The sequence below is a fragment of the Pristiophorus japonicus genome, chromosome 2 (genome assembly GCF_044704955.1).
Source record: "Pristiophorus japonicus isolate sPriJap1 chromosome 2, sPriJap1.hap1, whole genome shotgun sequence".
NCBI lineage: Eukaryota > Metazoa > Chordata > Chondrichthyes > Pristiophoridae > Pristiophorus > Pristiophorus japonicus.
This window is the reverse complement of record NC_091978.1, coordinates 128,029,083-128,049,480: the sequence shown is the minus strand read 5'-3', so window position 1 is coordinate 128,049,480 and position 20,398 is coordinate 128,029,083. Positions and strand designations below refer to the sequence as shown.

At 45.0% G+C, this 20,398-nt stretch overlaps 1 protein-coding gene across 6 annotated transcripts in view; it reads right to left on the bottom strand.

The window, feature by feature from the left end:
• ipo11 (importin 11) overlaps positions 1-20,398 on the bottom strand; it is a 928,775-nt gene that overhangs the window by 737,234 nt on the left and 171,143 nt on the right. For all 6 annotated transcript variants that reach the window (XM_070869309.1, XM_070869300.1, XM_070869323.1 and 3 more), the window contains 2 exons: positions 8,691-8,820; positions 4,989-5,047 (listed from right to left, as the gene is read on the bottom strand). In XM_070869309.1, coding sequence (XP_070725410.1) covers positions 4,989-5,047; positions 8,691-8,820 — 189 coding nt within the window. The remainder of the gene's footprint in view (positions 1-4,988; positions 5,048-8,690; positions 8,821-20,398) is intronic.

The following is a 20,398-nucleotide window of genomic DNA, read 5'->3' as shown; positions in this document are numbered from 1 at the left end:
CCTCCCCCCGACTATTTAGTTTAAAGCCACATCTACAGCCCTGGTTATTCGATTCACCAGGACACCAGTCCCAGCATGGTTCAAGTGGAGCCGTCCCAACGGAACAGCTCCCTCTTACCCCAGTACTGGAGCTAGTGCCCCATGAATTGAAACCCATTTCTCCCACACCAGTGTTTGGGCCACTTGTTCATCTCTCTAATCTTATTTACCATTTAGGAAATTTGTCCTTTGAATAATAATTTGAACACAAGATGATGCTGAGCATAAAACACACTGGTCTGGTTAAAAACTATGACATGCAACCTACTCATTCATGACTGCCATTAAGGGAACGCTAACTTCGTGGAAATGTTATTGGACTAGTAATCCAGAGGCTTGACCTCAAAATCCAGTGACAAGAGTTCAAATCCCACTGCGGCAGCTGGGGAATTTAACTTCAATTAAATAAATCTGGAATAAAAAGGCTAGCATCAGTAATGACCATGAAACTACCAGAATGTTGTAAAAACCCATCTGGTTTACTAATGTCCTTTAATGACTTAACTGCCCTCTGAAATGGTCCAGCAAACCACGCAAGGGCAATTAGGGATTGGCAATAAATCCTAGCCTTGCCAGCGATGTCCACATCCTGTGAATGAATAAAAGAGATTGACTGATCTGTAAATAATAGAAACATAGGCCATTTAGAACCTCGAGCCTATTCCCCCATTCATTGAAATCATGTCTGATCAGTGACCGAACTCCATATACCCACCTTTGCCCCATATACCTGAATACCTTTGGCTCACAAAAATCTAGCGATCTCAGATTTAAAATTAATAACTGACCTGGAATCAATTGCCAGTGGCAGAAGAGAGTTCCAAACCTCGACCATCCTGAGTGTAGAAGTCTTTCCCAACTTCACTCCTGGAAGACCTGGCTCTAATTTTGAGACTATGCCCTCTGTTCTTAGACTCCTCAACCAGTAGAAATAGTTTATCTCTATCTATAGATTGTAAATAGCCGAGGCCGAGCACTGATCCTTGCAGCATCCAACTAATTACAACCTGCCAGTCTGAAAATGACCTGTTTAACCCTACTCTCTATTCTGTCCATTAACTAATTCTGTCCCTGCCAATATATTTTCCTCCAATGTATGCAAATGTACGCAAATGTACGCCCTCTCCGCACCCCCCACCCTTCGCTCGCCTGTCCTCTACATCCGTCCGATCACCGGTCCTCCCCCTGCCCGTCCGATCTCATGTCTGCTGCCCATCAGATCACCTGTCCTCTCCCCCGGTCCGATCGCCTGTCCTTTCCCCTACCCCAACCCCATCCTGTCCTCTCACCCCGTCCAATCTCCTGCCCGCTCTTCCTCGTCCAATCTGTCCTCTCCCCCGCCATCTGATGATCTGTCCTTTCCTCCCCCCAGCCAATCTTCTGTCCTCTCCTCCCTCCCCACCTCCACCCGATCTCCCGTCTTCTCCGCCCCACCCAATCTCCTGTCCTTCTCCAGGCAAGCAGCAAGCCGATGGAAAATGGAGGAAACTTGCTTCAAGCCACAGATCGCAGGCTCTGGCTGGATGCTTTCGGGGCCGCAACGTGTGTGCATACGCACAACTCTGGTGGGCACAGGGAAGGATGGTGTTTAGGCTCGTGCCCCAGACACCGCGTCAGCCGTCACAGTGAAGAGAAGAGCAGACACAAAACAGCTATACAGGTCTTGTCAGTTTATAATTTTATATCTTTTTATGCAGCCAGGTGCAAATTTCCATGGAAATCTTTGTCCAAAATACAAAATTTCAAGCATGCCTGTACTCCAAATAGGATGATAGGTGTAATTCCAAGCTAGATATTTTCAAGATGTGAGCAATTCATTGCAATACTGCTGCACATAAAATTATTGATTAATTCACATTGTGAACTGCTTGGAATTTATATAAGAACATATAAGAATTAGGAACAGGAGTAGGCCATCTAGCCCCTCGAGCCTGCTCCGCCATTCAACAAGATCATGGCTGATCTGGCCGTGGACTCAGCTCCACTTACCCGCCCGCTCCCCATAACCCTTAATTCCCTTATTGGTTAAAAATCTATCTATCTATGATTTGAATACATTCAATGAGCTAGCCTCAACTACTTCCTTGGGCAGAGAATTCCACAGATTCACATCCCTCTGGGAGAAAAAATTCCTTCTCTTTAAATTGGCTCCTCCGTATTTTGAGGCTGTGCCCCCTAGTTCTAGTCTCCCCGAACAGTGGAAACAACCTCTCTGCCTCTATCTTGTCTATCCCTTTCATTATTTTAAATGTTTCTATAAGATCACCCCTCATCCTTCCGAACTCCAATGAGTAAAGACCCAGTCTACTCAATCTATCATCATAAGGTAACCCCCTCATCTCCGGAATCAGCCTAGTGAATCGTCTCTGTATCCCCTCCAAAGCTAGTATATCCTTCCTTAAGTAAGGTGACCAAAACTGCACGCAGTACTCCAGGTGCGGCCTCACCAATACCCTATACAGCTGCAGCAGGACCTCCCTGCTTTTGTACTCCATCCCTCTCGCAATGAAGGCCAACATTCCATTCGCCTTCTTGATTACCTGCTGCACCTGCAAACTAACTTTTTGGGATTCATGCACAAGGACCCCCAGGTCCCTCTGCACCGCAGCATGTTGTAATTTCTCCCCATTCAAATAATATTCCTTTTTACTATTCTTTTTTCCAAGGTGGATGACCTCACACTTTCCGACATTGTATTCCATCTGCCAAACCTTAGCCCATTCGCTTAACCTATCTAAATCTCTTTGCAGCCTCTGTGTCCTCCACACAACCCACTTTCCCACTAATCTTTGTGTCATCTGCAAATTTTGTTACACTACACTCTGTCCCCTCTTCCAGGTCATCTATGTATATTGTAAACAGTTGTGGTCCCAGCACCGATCCCTGTGGCACACCACTAACCACCGATTTCCAACCCGAAAAGGACCCATTTATCCCGACTCTCTGCTTTCTGTTAGCCAGCCAATTCTCTATCCATGCTAATACATGTCCTCTGACTCCGCGTACCTTTATCTTCTGCAGTAACCTTTTGTGTGGCACCTTATCGAATGCCTTTTAGAAATCTAAATACACCACATCCATCGGTACACCTCTATCCACCATGCTCGTTATATCCTCAAAGAACTCCAGTAAATTAGTTAAACATGATTTCCCCTTCATGAATCCATGTTGCGTCTGCTTGATTGCACTATTCCTATCTAGATGTCCCGCTATTTCTTCCTTAGTGATAGCTTCAAGCATTTTCCCCACTACAGATGTTAAACTAACCTGCCTTTTGTCTACCCCCTTTTTTAAACAGAGGCATTACATTAGCTGCTCTCCAATCCACTGGTACCTCCCCAGAGTCCAGAGAATTTTGGTTGATTATAACGAATGCATCTGCTATAACTTCCGCCATCTCTTTTAATACCCTGGGATGCATTTCATCAGGACCAGGGGACTTGTCTACCTTGAGTCCCATTAGCCTGTCCAGCACTACCCCCCTAGTGATAGTGATTGTCTCAAGGTCCTCCCTTCCCACATTCCTGTGACCAGCAATTTTTGGCATGGTTTTTGTGTCTTCCACTGTGAAGACCGAAGCAAAATAATTGTTTACGGATTCAGCCATTTCCACATTTCCCATTATTAAATCCCCCTTCTCATCTTCTAAGGGACCAACATTTACTTTAGTCAGTCTTTTCCATTTTATATATCGGTAAAAGCTTTTACTATCTGTTTTTATGTTTTGCGCAAGTTTACTTTCGTAATCTATCTTTCCTTTCTTTATTGCTTTCTTAATCATTCTTTGCTGTCGTTTAAAATTTTCCCACTAACCTTGGACACCTTATACGCATTGGTTTTTAATTTGATACTCTCCTTTATTTCCTTGGTTATCCACGGCTGGTTATCCCTTCTCTTACCGCCCTTCTTTTTCACTGGAATATATTCTTGTTGAGCACTATGAATGAGCTTCTTAAAAGTCCTCCACTGTTCCTCAATTGTGCCACTGTTTAGTCTGTGTTTCCAGTCTACTTTAGCCAACGCTGCCCTCATCCCACTGTAGTCCCCTTTGTTTGGATGACTACAGCATACTGTATTAAATTTTGAACCTAAAATTACATTAATTGAGTCAAATGCAGCAATTCCTGGGACAAGGAATATGAACAATCAATTTTACTTTCCCCAAGAACCATATTATGGATGGGAGGTGAGCAGCTCGATCATATCATCACGAGTCATTTGTCATGAACATGCAAATTAAACCCAAAATTGAACTATTCCGACCACTTAGGAAAGCAGGTGGTGATTCAGTTAAAATCAAAGTGGATGTCCACAGTTGTTAAAAGAATGGTGGAAAGTTCTGCATGTGCTTGTGCTAAAAAAAAATTAAGCTTTATGGTATGTTTTTGAGAGCAGTGGCTCTCTAGTACACCAAGGTTCCAGAAAGGTTGATCGAGTCCAAGTTGGAGACATATAAGTATTTATGGGAGTTGAAAAACAGTGCTTGAATATAACCAAGCATGATCCAACATACACAGATGAGCACTCTCCAGCAGGTATCACCGAAAAGCAATCAGAAATGGCAACCTGTGTGATTTTACCTATCCTCGCGAAGGCCAAATGTTGCACCCTTAGCCAGTAACCTGGCTGAGATCAACTAATTCACTACAGACCAGAACCTGGTATAGATGGCTCAGTGCAACTTTGGGTGGTGCATTTCCGCAGTGTAATTGTGGATTTATTCATTTTCCAATGGTAGAGACACCCACATCAAATGTGAGCCTTTGATTCAATTAATCAATCAGGTTTCCTGCCTTAATCATATCACTTAAGCAACTTGGTTGATCTTTTGACATCTTTTTCAATGTGATGCCAGATGTTCCACTCATTCAAGGTACAAATTCAGGAAAATGAGGACTGTGTCTTAATAAATTTCTGCAAGTAAAGGAAAACTTATGAAAATTACATACCATTACTTCTAAATTCTTGTGAGGTTCCATAAACCCATGCACTGTCAGTTTGCGAAGAACTAAAAAGAAAAAAATGCAAAATGAGACATATTGCACAATCTTTGCGTTTTTCTCCAATAGCTGTGTCTAAATTTGAGGTTCAACAATTATTTTGGGCCCTTACAATATTGCTACAACTAATTACTTGCACGGAACCAGCTGAAAACTTCATAAATAAAACCTACTTTGTACTATGAACATTCAGCAGTATGCACATAAATATGGATTAGGGAATAAGTTGCATTAGTGTTTGCATCTAAGTTTGAGGCAAAAATATATTAGGAATATAAATTTTGGCTGTGTCACATCATCTGCTGTGAACTGCCAACTGAACATGTTGCCTACTTCAAACTGATTATTTTTTTAAATCATAATTACCGCCCTGGAGAATCATAAATAGAAGTTTAGACTAATACTAATTATCAGACTATTATTTACAGAGTCTTGACATACCATTCTTGGGAATGAGTGCTATATGCAATGTAAACCTGTATCTGAATAAAATATGAACAAAAATTTATTCAACAGTTTCTGCCCTCAAGACTGGTATAAATACACATAAACAACAAAGGCCAGAAATTCAGTGGTCGGTCTGAAGAGAAAAACAATCTAACTTTTTGGGAGAGAAGTAGGATCCCTTTGCAATCATGATACAGGTAGCTGCAAGATGATAAGCCTACTGGTGAGAAATTAGAACCGAGTCAACCTTCAATAGAAGACTTGGCAATCTGATATCCAAGCCAAGCAGATCTTCAGTTCTCTGGGGGACGGTTGACGATTAATTGGCCAGTCTAGCTCATTAATGAGACTTGGAGAGATAACCCAATCACTGGTGGCTGAGATTATTCACATTTAGTTACAAATAACCCTGCAAATTGATGCCGTAACAGGTAGGATAGTCCTGGATGGACAAGCAATTTACAAGTGTTCTGTGCTGGTATGATATGCAGTTCTAGCTGGTTAAAATCCAGCAATATCCATGTACAGTTGCAGGTTCCTAAAGTGTGGGACTGCCAACATGTACCTAATCTCTCTGGAACTGGAATGTCCGCTATGGGGTGAGAGTATGCACTAAGTGTCGGACAACCAGAGGCTCCACCTTTGTAGATTTCTCAGTACCTTGCATTGGAGATCCTTCAGCATGGTGATGCTTTCTGCATCAATACAACAAATTTCCTGAAACAATATACCATGACTCTCTATAGATAAAAAAAACATCGCACAACTTTCCAATACTGAAAGATAAAGATCAGATATATTTGCCTATCACTTTATAAAATTTAAGTCACTTTGTTTTTACAAAAACCTCTCATTCCCAGTTACTTGCATTATATTTACTTTTTGCTCCCAAAGTGTATTTGCAGTATTTGCTTAACATTCAAGGATTTTGTTTATTTTTCCATTCCCAAAATCTTAGTTATTTAAATAATTGAGATTTGTTTTTCCGATGTCCTACTTCCCATGGTGGATTTGTAATTCTTGCTGAAGCTGCCGTTGGCGTTCCAGTAACCAGGGTGTGTCAAATCTCCAATACCTGAGCAAGTGGTCATTTTCCAAAGTCTCAGCATGGCTGACCAACCAATCAACTATGGTCACAATGTCAGTGGACAGTATCAAAGCATTTAATAAAAGGCTCCCTCTGCCCCAGTAGTCCCACTGACAACTCCTTCCCCTTCACCACCCCCCCCACCCCCGCCCAGCAATGCAAATGAACATTTTCCGAATAGCATTACTTCAGTTTTATTCAGTGGTTTTAGCTGTATGTATTTTATATTTTTCCTTGCTATTTGCATCTCACAATTGTTACTTGCAAATTTAGTTGTTGCAATACACTCTGGATATTACAGTTCCAAAGAAGCAGTGTGAACCTACATCCTATAAGATTAATTTCTCTCTCTCTCTCTCTCTCTCTCTCTCAAAATGTTTCTACAGCAACTGGACACTGAGCACCCAGGCCAAGGTACAAGAAGTCCAATGTACATGATCAACAGATGTTAAACAGAGGTATAGTGACCAAAGTTCAGAGTATTCTATTGCCTAATTGAAGCTATCATTATTGTCATTACTTTTACTATAATAACTTCCCATTAAGCAGCACCTTGAATGCAGAAGAAATGCCTCGAGATCCTGCATAGGTGAAAGCAGGAATGGTAGCCAAGTCTTTGTAGGAGGGTTGGGAGAAGTGACCAAAAGCTTGGTAAAATACATTATGGGAAGGCTTTTAAAGGTAACAAGAGAGGCCCATGAGTTTATGCTGGGAGTTCCAAATAATAGGAACAAGGTGGCTAAAGACTCTTCCACCAGAAGTGGATAAGAAGGAAAGGTTGATGCACAAAGAACAGAGGGTAGGTGTGAAGACACAAGGCTGAAGAAAATTTCAGAGGTAAGGTGGGATAATGCAGTGCAAGAGTAAGATACAGATTTTAAATTCTACTCATGGGGAAAAATAGCCATAGATCAGCCAGGTCAGGGACGATGGAAGAGCAGGTCTTGGTTTGAGAAAGGATATTAGAGACAAAGCTTTAGACGATTTAGTGTTTCTGGAGAGGGTCATTTGATTCATTTCTCTTTAATACTAATGGAGGGTGTAAGTCAGACCAGCAAGAAGATCATTGAAGTCAACCTTGGTAATGGGTAAGAAATGGGGATTGAAGTGGAGCTTTGCCTCGAACAGAATGCCAAGGCAATATGTAATTTGGCTCAACCTGAGGGAGCAGCTAGAAAAGGGGATGGAGTCAATGGCAAAGGCATAGAGCTTCTGACATGGCCAAAAACAATGGCTTTGTTCTTCTGTTCCACTGGAGGAAATTCTCCACTCATCCACAAAAGTCAAGTCTAACTGCATAGATTTGGTTCTGGGATTGAGGGAAGTGCTGCAAAGGTAGAGTTGGGCGTCATCAAATAATATATGAAGGTTGACCGCATGTCTGCTGGTGTCATCACAAAAGGGCAGCATGAAGGTGAGGCAGATGAACAGGCCAAAGATGGATCCTTGGGGAACTCAAGAGATGACATTACAGGAGCTCAGAAGAGGAGTTTTGACTATCTTTAGGCACCTCAATACAAGCATCAATCCTCCATAAGCAGAAACTGCAACTGCTGAGCCGCATTCCCTCTCATTTACTGCACCTATCAATCTCTATTGGAGGTTAATAGAATGGGATGCAGCACTCTTTCAATACCGGACTTAAGTGCCAGTCGAAATTATGTTCTCAAGTCTCTGGAGTGGAGCTTGAATGCATAACTTCCTAACTCAGAGGTAAGAGTACTACTACTGAACCAAGCTGAAATCCTATTTTCAAAAGAATCTTTTACATTAGCAAATATTCATTGCCTTCCTGAACAGCCAGAATGGCAAGAACTAATGCTAAATAAAACAACTCAGCCTTGGAAATTCACGAGACACCTGGCTTGATCATTTGGTCATTTTATAAATTCTATACAGAGATTGTTATTCAGACAAATAATCCACGATAATGAATTATTCTGGTATATTCGTTTAATCAGTCTAAACTTCGTGATGATTTGTGTAGATATTTCAAAGAAAATAATCTCTCTATATAGCCTTAAAATGAAACAAATTAATGCAATCAATCAAAACTGAAATCTTATAGCAGTTATGTAGCCAAAAAATTACTTCAAAGTTCTTTACAACAAAAATACCTTTCAATGAAAGCAAAGTTCTTTCCAGTGAATTGATGGCAGCTGTCTCACCAGTACAGATCTGCTGTAAAAAAGTGTCAGTATGATGATTCCACAGGGAACAGGCAAAGCTGTAGATTCCTGATGCCAACTGCAATAAATATCATAAAATGTTTTAGTTTATGATTTATTACCACAATAGTTAGAGGGCATAATTAGAATAACACAAGGAAGTTGATCACTTTAAAAATGACTGCTATACAGCATATTGTATTTGGTGCAGTTTACAAGTCTGCGTTTAATCTCTGAGGTGCAAACAGGAACAACTTTGACATTTAGCATGTCCCTGCTCACGTACCAATAGCTGCTCTTTTCAATTTTCTATTTTCTTTAATTCTTCCGTCTGCTCTTTTATTTTTATCCACCATCTCCTTTCACTAGTTACAACCATGAAGCACAATGGGGCCAAGTTTCGGCCTGAGTTGCTCCTGTTTTTTTGGAGCAACTGGTTTAGAATGGAGTATCTTAGAAATTGCAATTCTCGGCATTTAGTTTGCTCCAGTTCTAGTCAGTTAGAACAGTTTCAGTTTGGAACAGATTTTTTTTTCCCCAAAAGGGGGCGTGTCCGGCCACTTACGCCCGTTTTGAAAGTTTAGGCAGTGAAAACATAATCCAAACTAACTTAGAATGGAGTAAGTGTAGATTTTTGTACGCTCAGAAAAACCTTATCTACACTTAGAAAATCAGGCGTAGGGAATTGGGGGGGGGGGGGGGGGTTTAAAGGGAAGTTTACAAACATTAAACACTTCAGTTTTACAAATAAAGAGCTAAATAATAAATGATAAATACATTAATAAATCAACCAATAAATCAGTCAAACAAAAAATTAATAAGAAATAAAAAGAATTTTTAAAAAATCAATAAATAAAATATTTTCCACTTACCGACTGCAGCACCGGGAGCCCTCTAACAGCGTGCTGGGATGCCCCCCCCCCCCCCCCAAGTGTGTCTCTATCTCTCTGTCTGTGTGTGTGTGTCTCTCACTCTCTGTCTGTCAGTGTCTGTGTTTCTGACAGCGAGGGGAAGGGGAGGAGGGGGGGAGGAGGAGGGGAGGGAGGGAGGAGGAGGGGGAGGGAGGAGGAGGGGGGAGGGAGGAGGAGGGGGGGAGGGAGGAGGAGGGGGGGAGGGAGGGGGAGGGAGGAGGAGGGGGGGAGGGAGGAGGAGGGGAGGGAGGGAGAGGAGGAGAGGGAGGGAGAGGAGGAGAGGGAGGGAGGGAGGAGGGGGGAGGGAGAGAAGGGAGGGAGGGAGGGAGAGAAGGGAGGGAGGGAGAGAAGGGAGGGAGGGAGAGAAGGGAGGGAGGGAGAGAAAGGAGGGAGGGAGGGAGAGAAGGGAGGGAGGGAGAGAGAGAAGGGAGGGAGGGAGGGAGAGAAGGGAGGGGGGAGGGGAGAGAAGGGAGGGGGGAGGGGAGAGAAGGGAGAAGGGAGGGGGGAGGGGAGAGAAGGGAGAAGGAAGGGGAGAGAAGGGAGAAGGGAGAAGGGGGGAGGGGAGAGAAGGGAGAGGGGGGTAGGGGAGAGAAGGAGAAGGGGGGGAGGGGAGAGAAGGGAGAAGGGGGGGGAAGGGGAGAGAAGGGAGATGGGGGGGGGGAGGAGCGGGGGTCGGGTCTGGTCCGGGGCTCGGGGGAGAGCGGGGGTCGGGTCGGGAGGAAGCAGGAGCTGGGTGTGGGAGGCAGCCTTATCCACGCAACCCCAGTGAGGCCATTCGGCCAGGGCTAGGAGCTGCGTGCTTCGGGCCCCTCCCACACAGTTTTGGGCACCTGGAGCTACTGCACATGCGCGCCCACTGTAGCGCGCATGTGCAGAGGTCCCGGCACTGTTTTCAGCGCAGGGACCTAGCTCCGCCCTCCACAGCTCGAGCTGTGCTGCGCCGTGCCCAGCTCCAGAAGACCTGCAGGGAGCCGGAGAATAGGTAAGTATTTTTTTGGTGCACTTTGTGGCGCGAATAACGGGCGTCCAGGTCGGGGCTGTGCCGTTCTCGGTGCGGCTTGAAACTTGGGTCCAATGTATCCAAAATAAAAATCTCCAACAGACTGCTAGATTAACAGCATCAAACCACTAAATGTGCCTCAAACAAAACAGATTAAACCAAAAGCAACAGATTTGGTTAAAAGATAACAGGAACAAATTATAAAAAATTAAACAAATCCTAATTAAGATATCCCCCCCCCCCCCCCCCCGTGTTATTGTCCTGCACAATCTGAATTCTCCAGTTAATACACAAAACTGAAAAACTGGTAGTTATCAAGGGCTCAATTTTCCTGTTATCTGGGCCATTTTTTTGCCGTGCGCTGCTTTTTTTGGCGTAAATTAAAATATCCAAGTTTCCACGCCAACGTAATTCAGTTCCGATTTTTTTAGGTTAGTATTTTTTTTGCGTCATAGGGGATGTAACCTGATATCTGCGCCGGATTTTCACGTTTAAGCAAGTTTGGCCAACTTACATTTTTCCTCGGACAGCGAATGTGACCACTTCCAAAAAACCTTCTGGGCACTTAAAAAAAAGCATCGCACATTAAAAAATCTGTGCAGAAAGACACCATTGTTTTTAGGCGAAGTTTTGGAGGGTGTCAAGAAGGCAAAGAATATGCATCATGAAGCTTATTTTTTTCAAAGTCAAAAGGGAGAAAATGAAAGACTAATGCAATTCTTTAATTTTTGATTTTTTTTTCAAAGTACCATGCCGGGCTCGAGGGTTGGAGCGTCATCCGGCAGAATCGCTTCCTCTCCCAGACACGGGATCAGCTTCAAAAGAAGCCCGGGTGGGGGGGGGCGCGGTGAGCCTGTGTCCGGGCGAGAGAGCGATTCTGCCGGCCAACCCTCGAGCCCGGCGAGCAGACGTTGGTGGTGGGGTGGCACTTTGAAAAAGTCAAAGATTAAAGAATTGCATTAGATTTTGTTTCTTTATTGAATGCCTAGCTCCCTGTTCTAAGCAAGCCTATTACGCATGCGCAGACCGGGTGTGGTCGATACCAGGGTGTGTCGACCTTGGGGAGAGAGAGCAAAGAAGGTGCGAGTGTTTTCTCCTGCTGTTTTGAGATTTTTGCAAAGTTACAATTAAATTATGGGGGCAATATTGACAATGCCATACCTCGTGCAAGGCTTCTGCATGATTGTGCTGCGGAGAAGACTGATTAGACATCATCACCTGAGGAACCTCAGAGCACGTAGGATGATGGGTAGGAGGCCTTACCCACATCGGGTATATCGAGACAAGCGTTCATACCTACACCTGAGTGTTGCAGACTGTGTGAGAAGGCTGCATTTCCGCAAATAAGGTGTCACAGGAGATCTGTGAGTTAATAAAAGCAGACCTCCACCCTAGAAACGTCAGTTGAAGTAAAGGTTACAGCTGCACTTTTTTTTATGCACCTGTATCATTCCAGGAATGCGTGCGCCATTTCTCAACATGCAACACATAACTACATTCGGCAGGTGACTGTTGCACAACATGCCCGGAGGAATGACTATATAAAGTTCCCCATAACCGCCCAGGCAAAGCGTGAAAGGGCTGTGGGCTTCTCCAGGATTTCTGACTTCCCAAAGGTACAGGGCTGCATTTATTGTACCCACATCGTCTTGCGAGCAGCTAAGGATTCAGAGATGTACACGAACAGAAAAGGCTTCCACTCCGTGAATGTGCAGCTCGTCTGTGATGACATGCATCGCATCATGGCAGTTGATGCAAGATAACTTGGGAGCACCCATGATGCGTTCATCCTATGCGAGAGCGCTATATCTGCCATGTTTCAGCAGCAGCAAAAAGGGCAGAGCTGGCTGCTGGGAGACAAAGGGTATGGCCTCGCCACCTGGCTCATGACGCCCCTATGCATAATCCGGACGGAAGCTGACTGGAAATACAACATGTCACACATTGCAACGCGCAGCATAATAGAGAGAACCATTGGCATATTGAAACAGCATTTCCGATACCTGGACCATTCCAGAGGCCACTTGCAATACTCCCCTGAGATTGTCGGTCAGTTCACTGTTGTGTATTGCATGCTGCACAACTTAGCCATCATGAGGCAGCAGCAGCTGGTAGTAGAAGACCCACTTGAGGGGAGAGTGGCTGATGATAATGATGAGGAAGATGCAGATTACGAAGAGGAGGAGGACGAGGACGAGGAAGCCATACAGCTACCTGAACCCGGAGCACGACGGCAGATCGTCATGCCCCTTTAACAATTGCTTGAGCCTTGCACCAGCAGCTCATCAGTAAACGGTTTGCTACCTGAAGGCTCAGCGGCAACAATTCCACATGGACCATGTTTACTGTTTGGACATGTTCCATAATGTTGTGTTGTGTTAATGGAACAAATGATGGAAATGATTCTTGTTTACTTCAAATAGTTGTGTTAATAATTGAACAAATAATGTAAATGATTCAGTTAGAATTTAAAATATATTTTATTCAAAAGTTTAACAAACATTTGTTTGTACTTAACTTTAATAAACATATTCTTGCATCAAACTTTAAAGTTTTCACTGATCACTTACAAACTCAAAGATAACTTCCAAACTACTTGTAAATTTACATAACTTACAAAAAACTTTTAATTTGAGAACAGTTACAACAGTAACAATAACAATAATATCAAAGAAAGGCTGCACCTATCTCTGGTCTTGGTGACTCCACCTCTGCCCTCAGTTAGTGGCGCAGCATTTCTCAGGTTGGTACCAAGCTTATTCTTTTGAGCATCTCGGGTAATGCGCACTTCTTGATGGGGGGGGGGGGGGGGGGGGGGGGGCAGGCGGTAATGTGGAAGGCCCGGCTTGGCCCTCTTCATAGGCTGGTCTGAGGATTGGGAGTGGCAGTTGATTTTGTCAATGGGCGCGGGGTCTGGGCACGTTCCCTTATTGCAGCAGCTAACTCCAACATTCCCTCCCTCATGTTCCAGGACAGTGTTCCCATTTCTCATGAAAGTGTTGTTACTTCTCCCGACAGTCCCGATACCTCATCATCCACCCCACTGATGGCGTCCAGGAGTGATCGGGCATTCATTGCCATCATGTGAACCACATCTGTTAGATCCTGCACCTCAGGAGAGCACAGCCGAGCTCTCCTTCCCCTCCTCACCTTGGGTGTGGCTCGCAGCATCCCAGTGGGACCCGCAGCCTCGGATGGTCGGGCCCTAGGTGTGCCTTGCTGCATCCCACTGGGACCCGCTGCCTGGGACTGTGGGGCCCTGGGTGTGCCTTGCTGCATCCCACTGGGACCTGCTGCCTGGGACTGTGGGGCCCTGGGTGTGCCTTGCTGCATCCCACTGGGACCTGCTGCCTGGGACTGTGGGGCCCTGGGTGTGCCTTGCTGCATCCTACTGGGACCTGCTGCCTGGGACTGTGGGGCCCTGGGTGTGCCTTGCTGCATCCCACTGGGACCCGCAGCCTGGGACAGTGGGGCCCTGGGCGTGCCTTGCTGCATCCCACTGGGACCTGCTGCCTGGGACTGTGGGGCCCTGGGCGTGCCTTGCTGCATCCCACTGGGACCCGCAGCCTGGGACAGTGGGGCCCTGGGCGTGCCTCGCTGCACCCCACTGGGATCCGCAGCCTCGGACGGTGGGAAACTATGGAGTGTCCCACTAATACTCAAACCATTACTCAGGGAAGGGGCTAGCACCTCAATGGGCAGCATCTGCCCCTCCTCCAAAGTGAGTACAGCAGTGGGGACTTCATCCATCCGCTCCCCCTCACCCCCATGCTCTTGGTTTGGGAGGTAGGATTGGAAGATGTTCTCCTCTTCAGGCTCATCCTCATCTGAATCTTCTTCTGCATCATCAGGGTTAGCCTTAAGTTCTGCAAAATATAACAGAACAGACAAATGGTTAGCAGCAGAGGAGGGGGAAGGACGGCATGAGCAGGCTCACACAGCGTCAGCAGCAGGCTGATTTGAAAGACCACGATGAATGATAGCACATCGAATCAACCGAAGCGTAGCTGACGGAGACATCCCCATGAACCGAAGCATGGCTAGCCCGCACAGAACTTAACATTTAGGAAAGCCAGACTGTGGAATTTGCAGGATTTACCCTCTCCCTCGAGTGTGGGCCCAGCTTGTGCAGTGGTGGTTGCTTTTCTCCAGGCAGGACCCATCAAAGCAGCGACCCTCTCTCGCACGGGTGTCAGTGCGTGCTGATTTGCCAGGCCTCCTCCTGTTCAGAGTTCTTTCTCATTTATTGTGTGCACTTTCCTCTGCAAAGATGAAAATATAACTTTTTAGAGAGGGTGTCTTTCTGCTGGGTGGGAGATATACAGATGGTCACATTTACAATTGCAATTCCATTGAAAAATGAAAATATTATTTACATTAACTGCTTGACCAAGGTCCTGCCACTTCTTTTTGCACTGGCCTCCAGACCTCGGGTGGTCATAATTGCACAGTAATCTTCTGTAAGTTGGTTCTAGTGTTTTTTCATTTCTTTGGGTGGAACTTTTATGTGACCTCTGCTGGTGTCCAGCTCCTGCCATCTGCCCTCAATCACAGTAACTAGCGTCTTCACTTCATCCTGTAAAAAATTCTTGGTCCTTGCGCCGCGTTGCATCTTGTATTGCAGCTCCGACTTTTCCAATGATAATTAAAGTTCTCACACCGCACTCAAAATTCTCGCACAGACAACTGGCTCTTTAAAATTAGCCGACTGTAGACCGGGAGCTGTACTGCGCATGCGTGCCCATAGAAATCATGTCAAAAACGGCCTTTTTTTTGCGCAAGCGCAGAAGGAGCAGCATCATTTTTTCGGCGCAGTCATTAGTCTCCCCCACCCCGCCCCGCCGAGGCTACAGGACACACTGTGCGGTGTCAATTTTAAAAAAACTTGGCATTTATTTTTGGAGCAGCTGTGGCCTAGAAAAACAGGCATAGCTCTGACAATACGCCAAAAAATGGCTTTGGGCAAAATTGAGCCCTTAACACTGGCATTCGCATGGAAAAGCCCAAGTTTTGATCAGTTTCACTGATTTCACTGGTTGCCAGCTATGGGGAGAGGGGGGGGGGGGTCCACAGTGCAGCTTGTGTCGGAGCAGTGAATGAATGACCGCAACTTCAGGATTTCCGCATTTAGATGCGCACGCAGTAAATCCTGAAGTCATGGTTCGTTTCAGAGGGCTAATGATGGCGAACGCTGACAGTTCACCGTCACAGAATCCGGGCCATGAATTCTTGGCATACAACTTAACAAAGGAGAGAGAAACATTACAGCTGGGTTCAACACATGAGCCAACACCTATCTAGGAGTTAACAGATACATTTAGGAAAGAGAACCCTGATTTTCAGAGCCAACATTAATTTTCTACTTCACGAAGGATGTCAAGGCCATGGAGTATGTGCACGAGAGATTCACATAGACAATACCGGGGTGAGCAGTTTTAGATATGAGGAGAGATGAGAAAAATTGAAGCTCTTTTCATTAGAAATGAAACGGTTAAGAGAGCTGATACAGGTGTTCAATATTATGAAAGATTTTGATAATGTAACAGGGAGAAACTATTTCTTCTAGTTGGTAAGTCAGTAGCTGGAGGACATCAATTTAAGATCACCAAAAGAACAAAGGGAGGGATTATAAGAATGTTCTTTTAGATATGTAGAAGGCTGTTGCAATTATGGAATAACCTATCAGAAATTGTGGTGGAAACAGAAGCTAAAAAATAATTAAGAAAAATGTAAAAGAATGGGAAAGGATAGTTAAATGTTGCTGAATGGATAGCTCGAGATGTGGAACAGGCCAATGGCTGACCTGTGAAATTCTACATGCTCGGTTAATTAACCGAAACAAATTAGACTTCGAATGATGCATCGAAATTTGACAAAAATTAGCTTAGTAGTTTTATCCAGAATCTTCAAAGAATTTTAGTCACGATCTAAGTGAACAAAGTAAAATTCTGTCTGTGGGGAAAAAACAATGTTGCCGTTCAAAATTATTGCACAGGCCCCAACAAGGCCAGAGTATGTTAGATAAATAATGGAGCAGTTTTGATTTGTGTTTACAAACATTCGATCAGCTTAATAATGCAAAAGTGCAAGTTTCCTTTTAAAATCCAATTCCACCATTCACTGTTAGCACACTAAGCTGAAGATTAATGGTACATTCATTTACAAGTATCGTATTAGTGTTAAGCTGTATTGGTTTCACAAGGCTACATTTGAAGTGTAATTCAGGAACCACTGACTCCAAAGCAAAATCATCATCATAGGCAGTCTCTCAAAATCGAGTAAGACTTGCTTCCACTCCAAACTGAACAATCCAATGTGAGAATTACAGTTTCAGTTGCAGGTGGGACAGACAGTCGTTGGAAGAAAGAGTGGGTGGGGAGTCTGGTTTGCCGCACGTTCCTTCTGCTGCCTGCGCTTGTTTTCTGCATGCTCTCGGCGACGAGACTCGAGGTGCTCAGAGCCCTCCCGGATGCTCTTCCTCCACTTAGGGTGGTCTTTGGCCAGGTGTGGGTGGGGATGTTGCACTTAATCAAGGAGGCTTTGAGGGTGTCCTTGAAATGTTTCCTCTGCCCACCTGGGGCTCACTTGTCATGTTGGAGTTCCGAGTAGAGCGCTTGCTTTGGGAGTCTCGTGTCGGGCATGCAAATAATGTGGCCCGCCCAACGGAGCTGGTCAAGTGTGGTCAGTGCTTCGATGCTTGGGATGTTGGCCTGATCGAGAACACGGACGTTGGTGCGGCTATCCTCCCAGGGGATTTGCAGGATCTTGCGGAGGCATCGCTGGTGGTATTTCTCCAGCGATTTGAGGTGTCTTCTGTATGTGGTCCACGTCTCTGAGCTATACAGGAGGGCGGGCACTACAGCCCTGTAGACCATAAGCTTGGTGCCAGATTTGAGGGCCTGATCTTCGAACACTTTCTTCCTCAGGCGGCCAAAGGTTGTACTGGCACACTGGAGGCGGTATTGAATCTCGTCGTCGATGTCTGCCCTTGCTGATGATAGGCTGATAATAGAGTGTCCACAGTGCCTCCAGGCCACCATAATCAGTGTCTGCAAAGAGACTTTTGGTCACTCAACTAGGAAACACCAGGATTGGTTTGATGAGAATGACCAGGAGATCCAAGAGCTAATAAATCGCAAGCGCAGGGCATTTCTGAACCTAAAACAACAACAACCCAACTCGGGAGCAGCAAAGCAGCATTACAGGCCGAGGTCCAACAAAAAACCCACAACCTAAAGAATAGATGGTGGATGGAGAAAGCACAGGAGATTCAGCAGCTGGCCAACAGCCATGATGCGCAAGGATTCTTCACCGCAGTCAAGTCCACCTACGGCCCAAGCATCCAAGGCCTCACCCCACTGCTGGCCAAGAACGGGGAGACACTCATCAAGGACACCGAGGCAGTCAGGACCCGCTGTAAGGAGCACTTCGAAGATCTCCTTAATGGAGACTCTGCCTTTGACACGAGTGTCCTCGACTCCATCCCACACCAAAGCAAAGTAACTGCTCAAGGAGTTTCACTTCTCTACAGAACCAGATCTTGTCCCGACTCCAGATTCCAGCAGCATGTACCTATGTCTGTACTTTTAGTGCAAAGTGGCTTCTTCAATGCTGACTTGATCTGACAATATCACCCTCACCTCTGAGACCAACGGTTACGATTTCAATCCCCACTATAGTGACTTGAGCACGTTATCCGGATACTTCAATGTAGTACTGAGGGAGGTACTGCAGCGTCAGCGATGCTGTCTTTCAAATGAAGCATTAAACCAAGGGCCCATCCACCTATTTAGGTTGATGTAAAAAGATCTCATAGCACTATTTGAAGAGGACCAGGGATGCTCTCCTGTTGTCCTTGTCAACATTTATCCTCCAATCAACATCTCCAGAAAAAATAGATTAGCTGGTCATTTATCTCCTTGCTGTTTCTGGCACCTTGCAGTACATAAATTGGCTGCTGTATTTGCCTCCAAATAACTGTGAAGCACCTTGGGAAATTCTGAGGTTGTGAAAGGCACTATATAAATACAAGTTCTATCTTTTTTACTGTAATACAAACAGGCAACTACATGCCTGTTTCGCTGTCACAACATATGATATTCCATTTTAATAGCAGGCAATTTATTGCATAATACTGTAGTTCCATTAAGCTTTCAACAAACCAGCAAGCCCATGCATCTGTGACATGACACATCAAGCAAAAGGATATTAAAAATATGCAATTCATATATTTTCTGATAGCAAGTTATAAAATGTATCTATCAGATATTAGCCTCTAGAAAAGGAAATCACTGGAAAAATAAATACATCATCTTCAAAGACACACAGGTTGACAAACTTAATTAATTTTGTTTTTAAAACTTTTACCGATTGGTTCCCAAATAGGATGCATACTTGTATAGACGGTAAATATTACACAAAAAATTGTGGACCGGCTATCAATTAAGGTTTTAAAATGTTATTTAGCACCACCTTTCCCATTTTTTTTTCTTTCAGAAGGAAAGCTTAAGATTTAGAACTGATAGAGGAATTAGATTTAGGGAACAAGTTAGTCATATATTATCAACCATATTTTTTTCTTTTTACTATCAATTTCCCACCTTAAGGTGTTTACTTTTTTATTTGTTCTCAGGTAATGGGCATTTCTTGTCCATCCTTAGCTGCCCTGAAAAGGTGATGATGGGCCAGCACCTTAAACTGCTGCAATGCTTGTGGTGATGGTGTGGCCACAAGGTTGTTAGCTTGGGAATTCCAGATGGTGAAGGTGGATGTTGTGTGACTTGGAGGGTGTCCCATGACATTGCTACTCTTATCCTTTTTCCAATAGTACAGGTTGAACCTCCCTTATCCAGAATCACCTCTCGTCCAGAACCATTCCTGGCCACCAGGTGGCACATGCGCAGAACTCCAACATGAACAAATTGAAGTCCATCCTCCCTGCCAACTCCCGCAATCGCTGGCCTGACCTCGCAATCCACCCCACCCCCCCCCCCCATGATCTCTCTGCCATTCCCAGCCCCAAGCCAGCCAGCCCGGCTATCCCTTTATTCAGTTCCTGTACCATCCAATTTAATGTGACCACCCCTAGTCCTGAAAAATCCCTTAACCAGAACAGGCCACGTTCCAAGGGTTCCAGATAAGGGAGGTTCAACCTGTAGTGTTAAAGCAAGCTTGTTATGCTGCTGCAGTATATCCTGTAGATGGTACAAAATTAACATGGTACAAACTGCGTGTGCTGGTGGTGGAGGGGTTGATATTGAGTCCAGGAGCTGGAGCGATGAAGCGTACTGCTCTGTCCTGGATAGTGTTGAGCTTCAAGTGTTGTTGCAGCGGCACCCATCCCGGTGTATGGTATGATTCCATCACGCTCCTGCCGTGGATGGTGGAAGGGCCTTGAGGAGTCAGGAGATGAGGCACTTGTCGCAGCTTCAGTCATGTTCCTTTAGCCAGTTTTGATATAAGCTTCTGGTCAGAAGTGACAACCCATCCCTCCCGCCACCACCGCCACCACCACCACCCCCACCCCCACCCCCACCCCCTCTCCCACACCCACACCCCCCACCCCACCCCCAAAATCCAAACTGAATATCAGTGAGCGGGTTATTGGTAACTAGAGTCACATTATAGGACTATTGATAACTCTTTCCATTACTTTATTATTAATTAGGAGAAGGCTAATAGTGTGGTTAGATCTGCACTGTTTATGTGGAAAGGACATCCTTTCTAATTGTCAGGTAGATGTCACG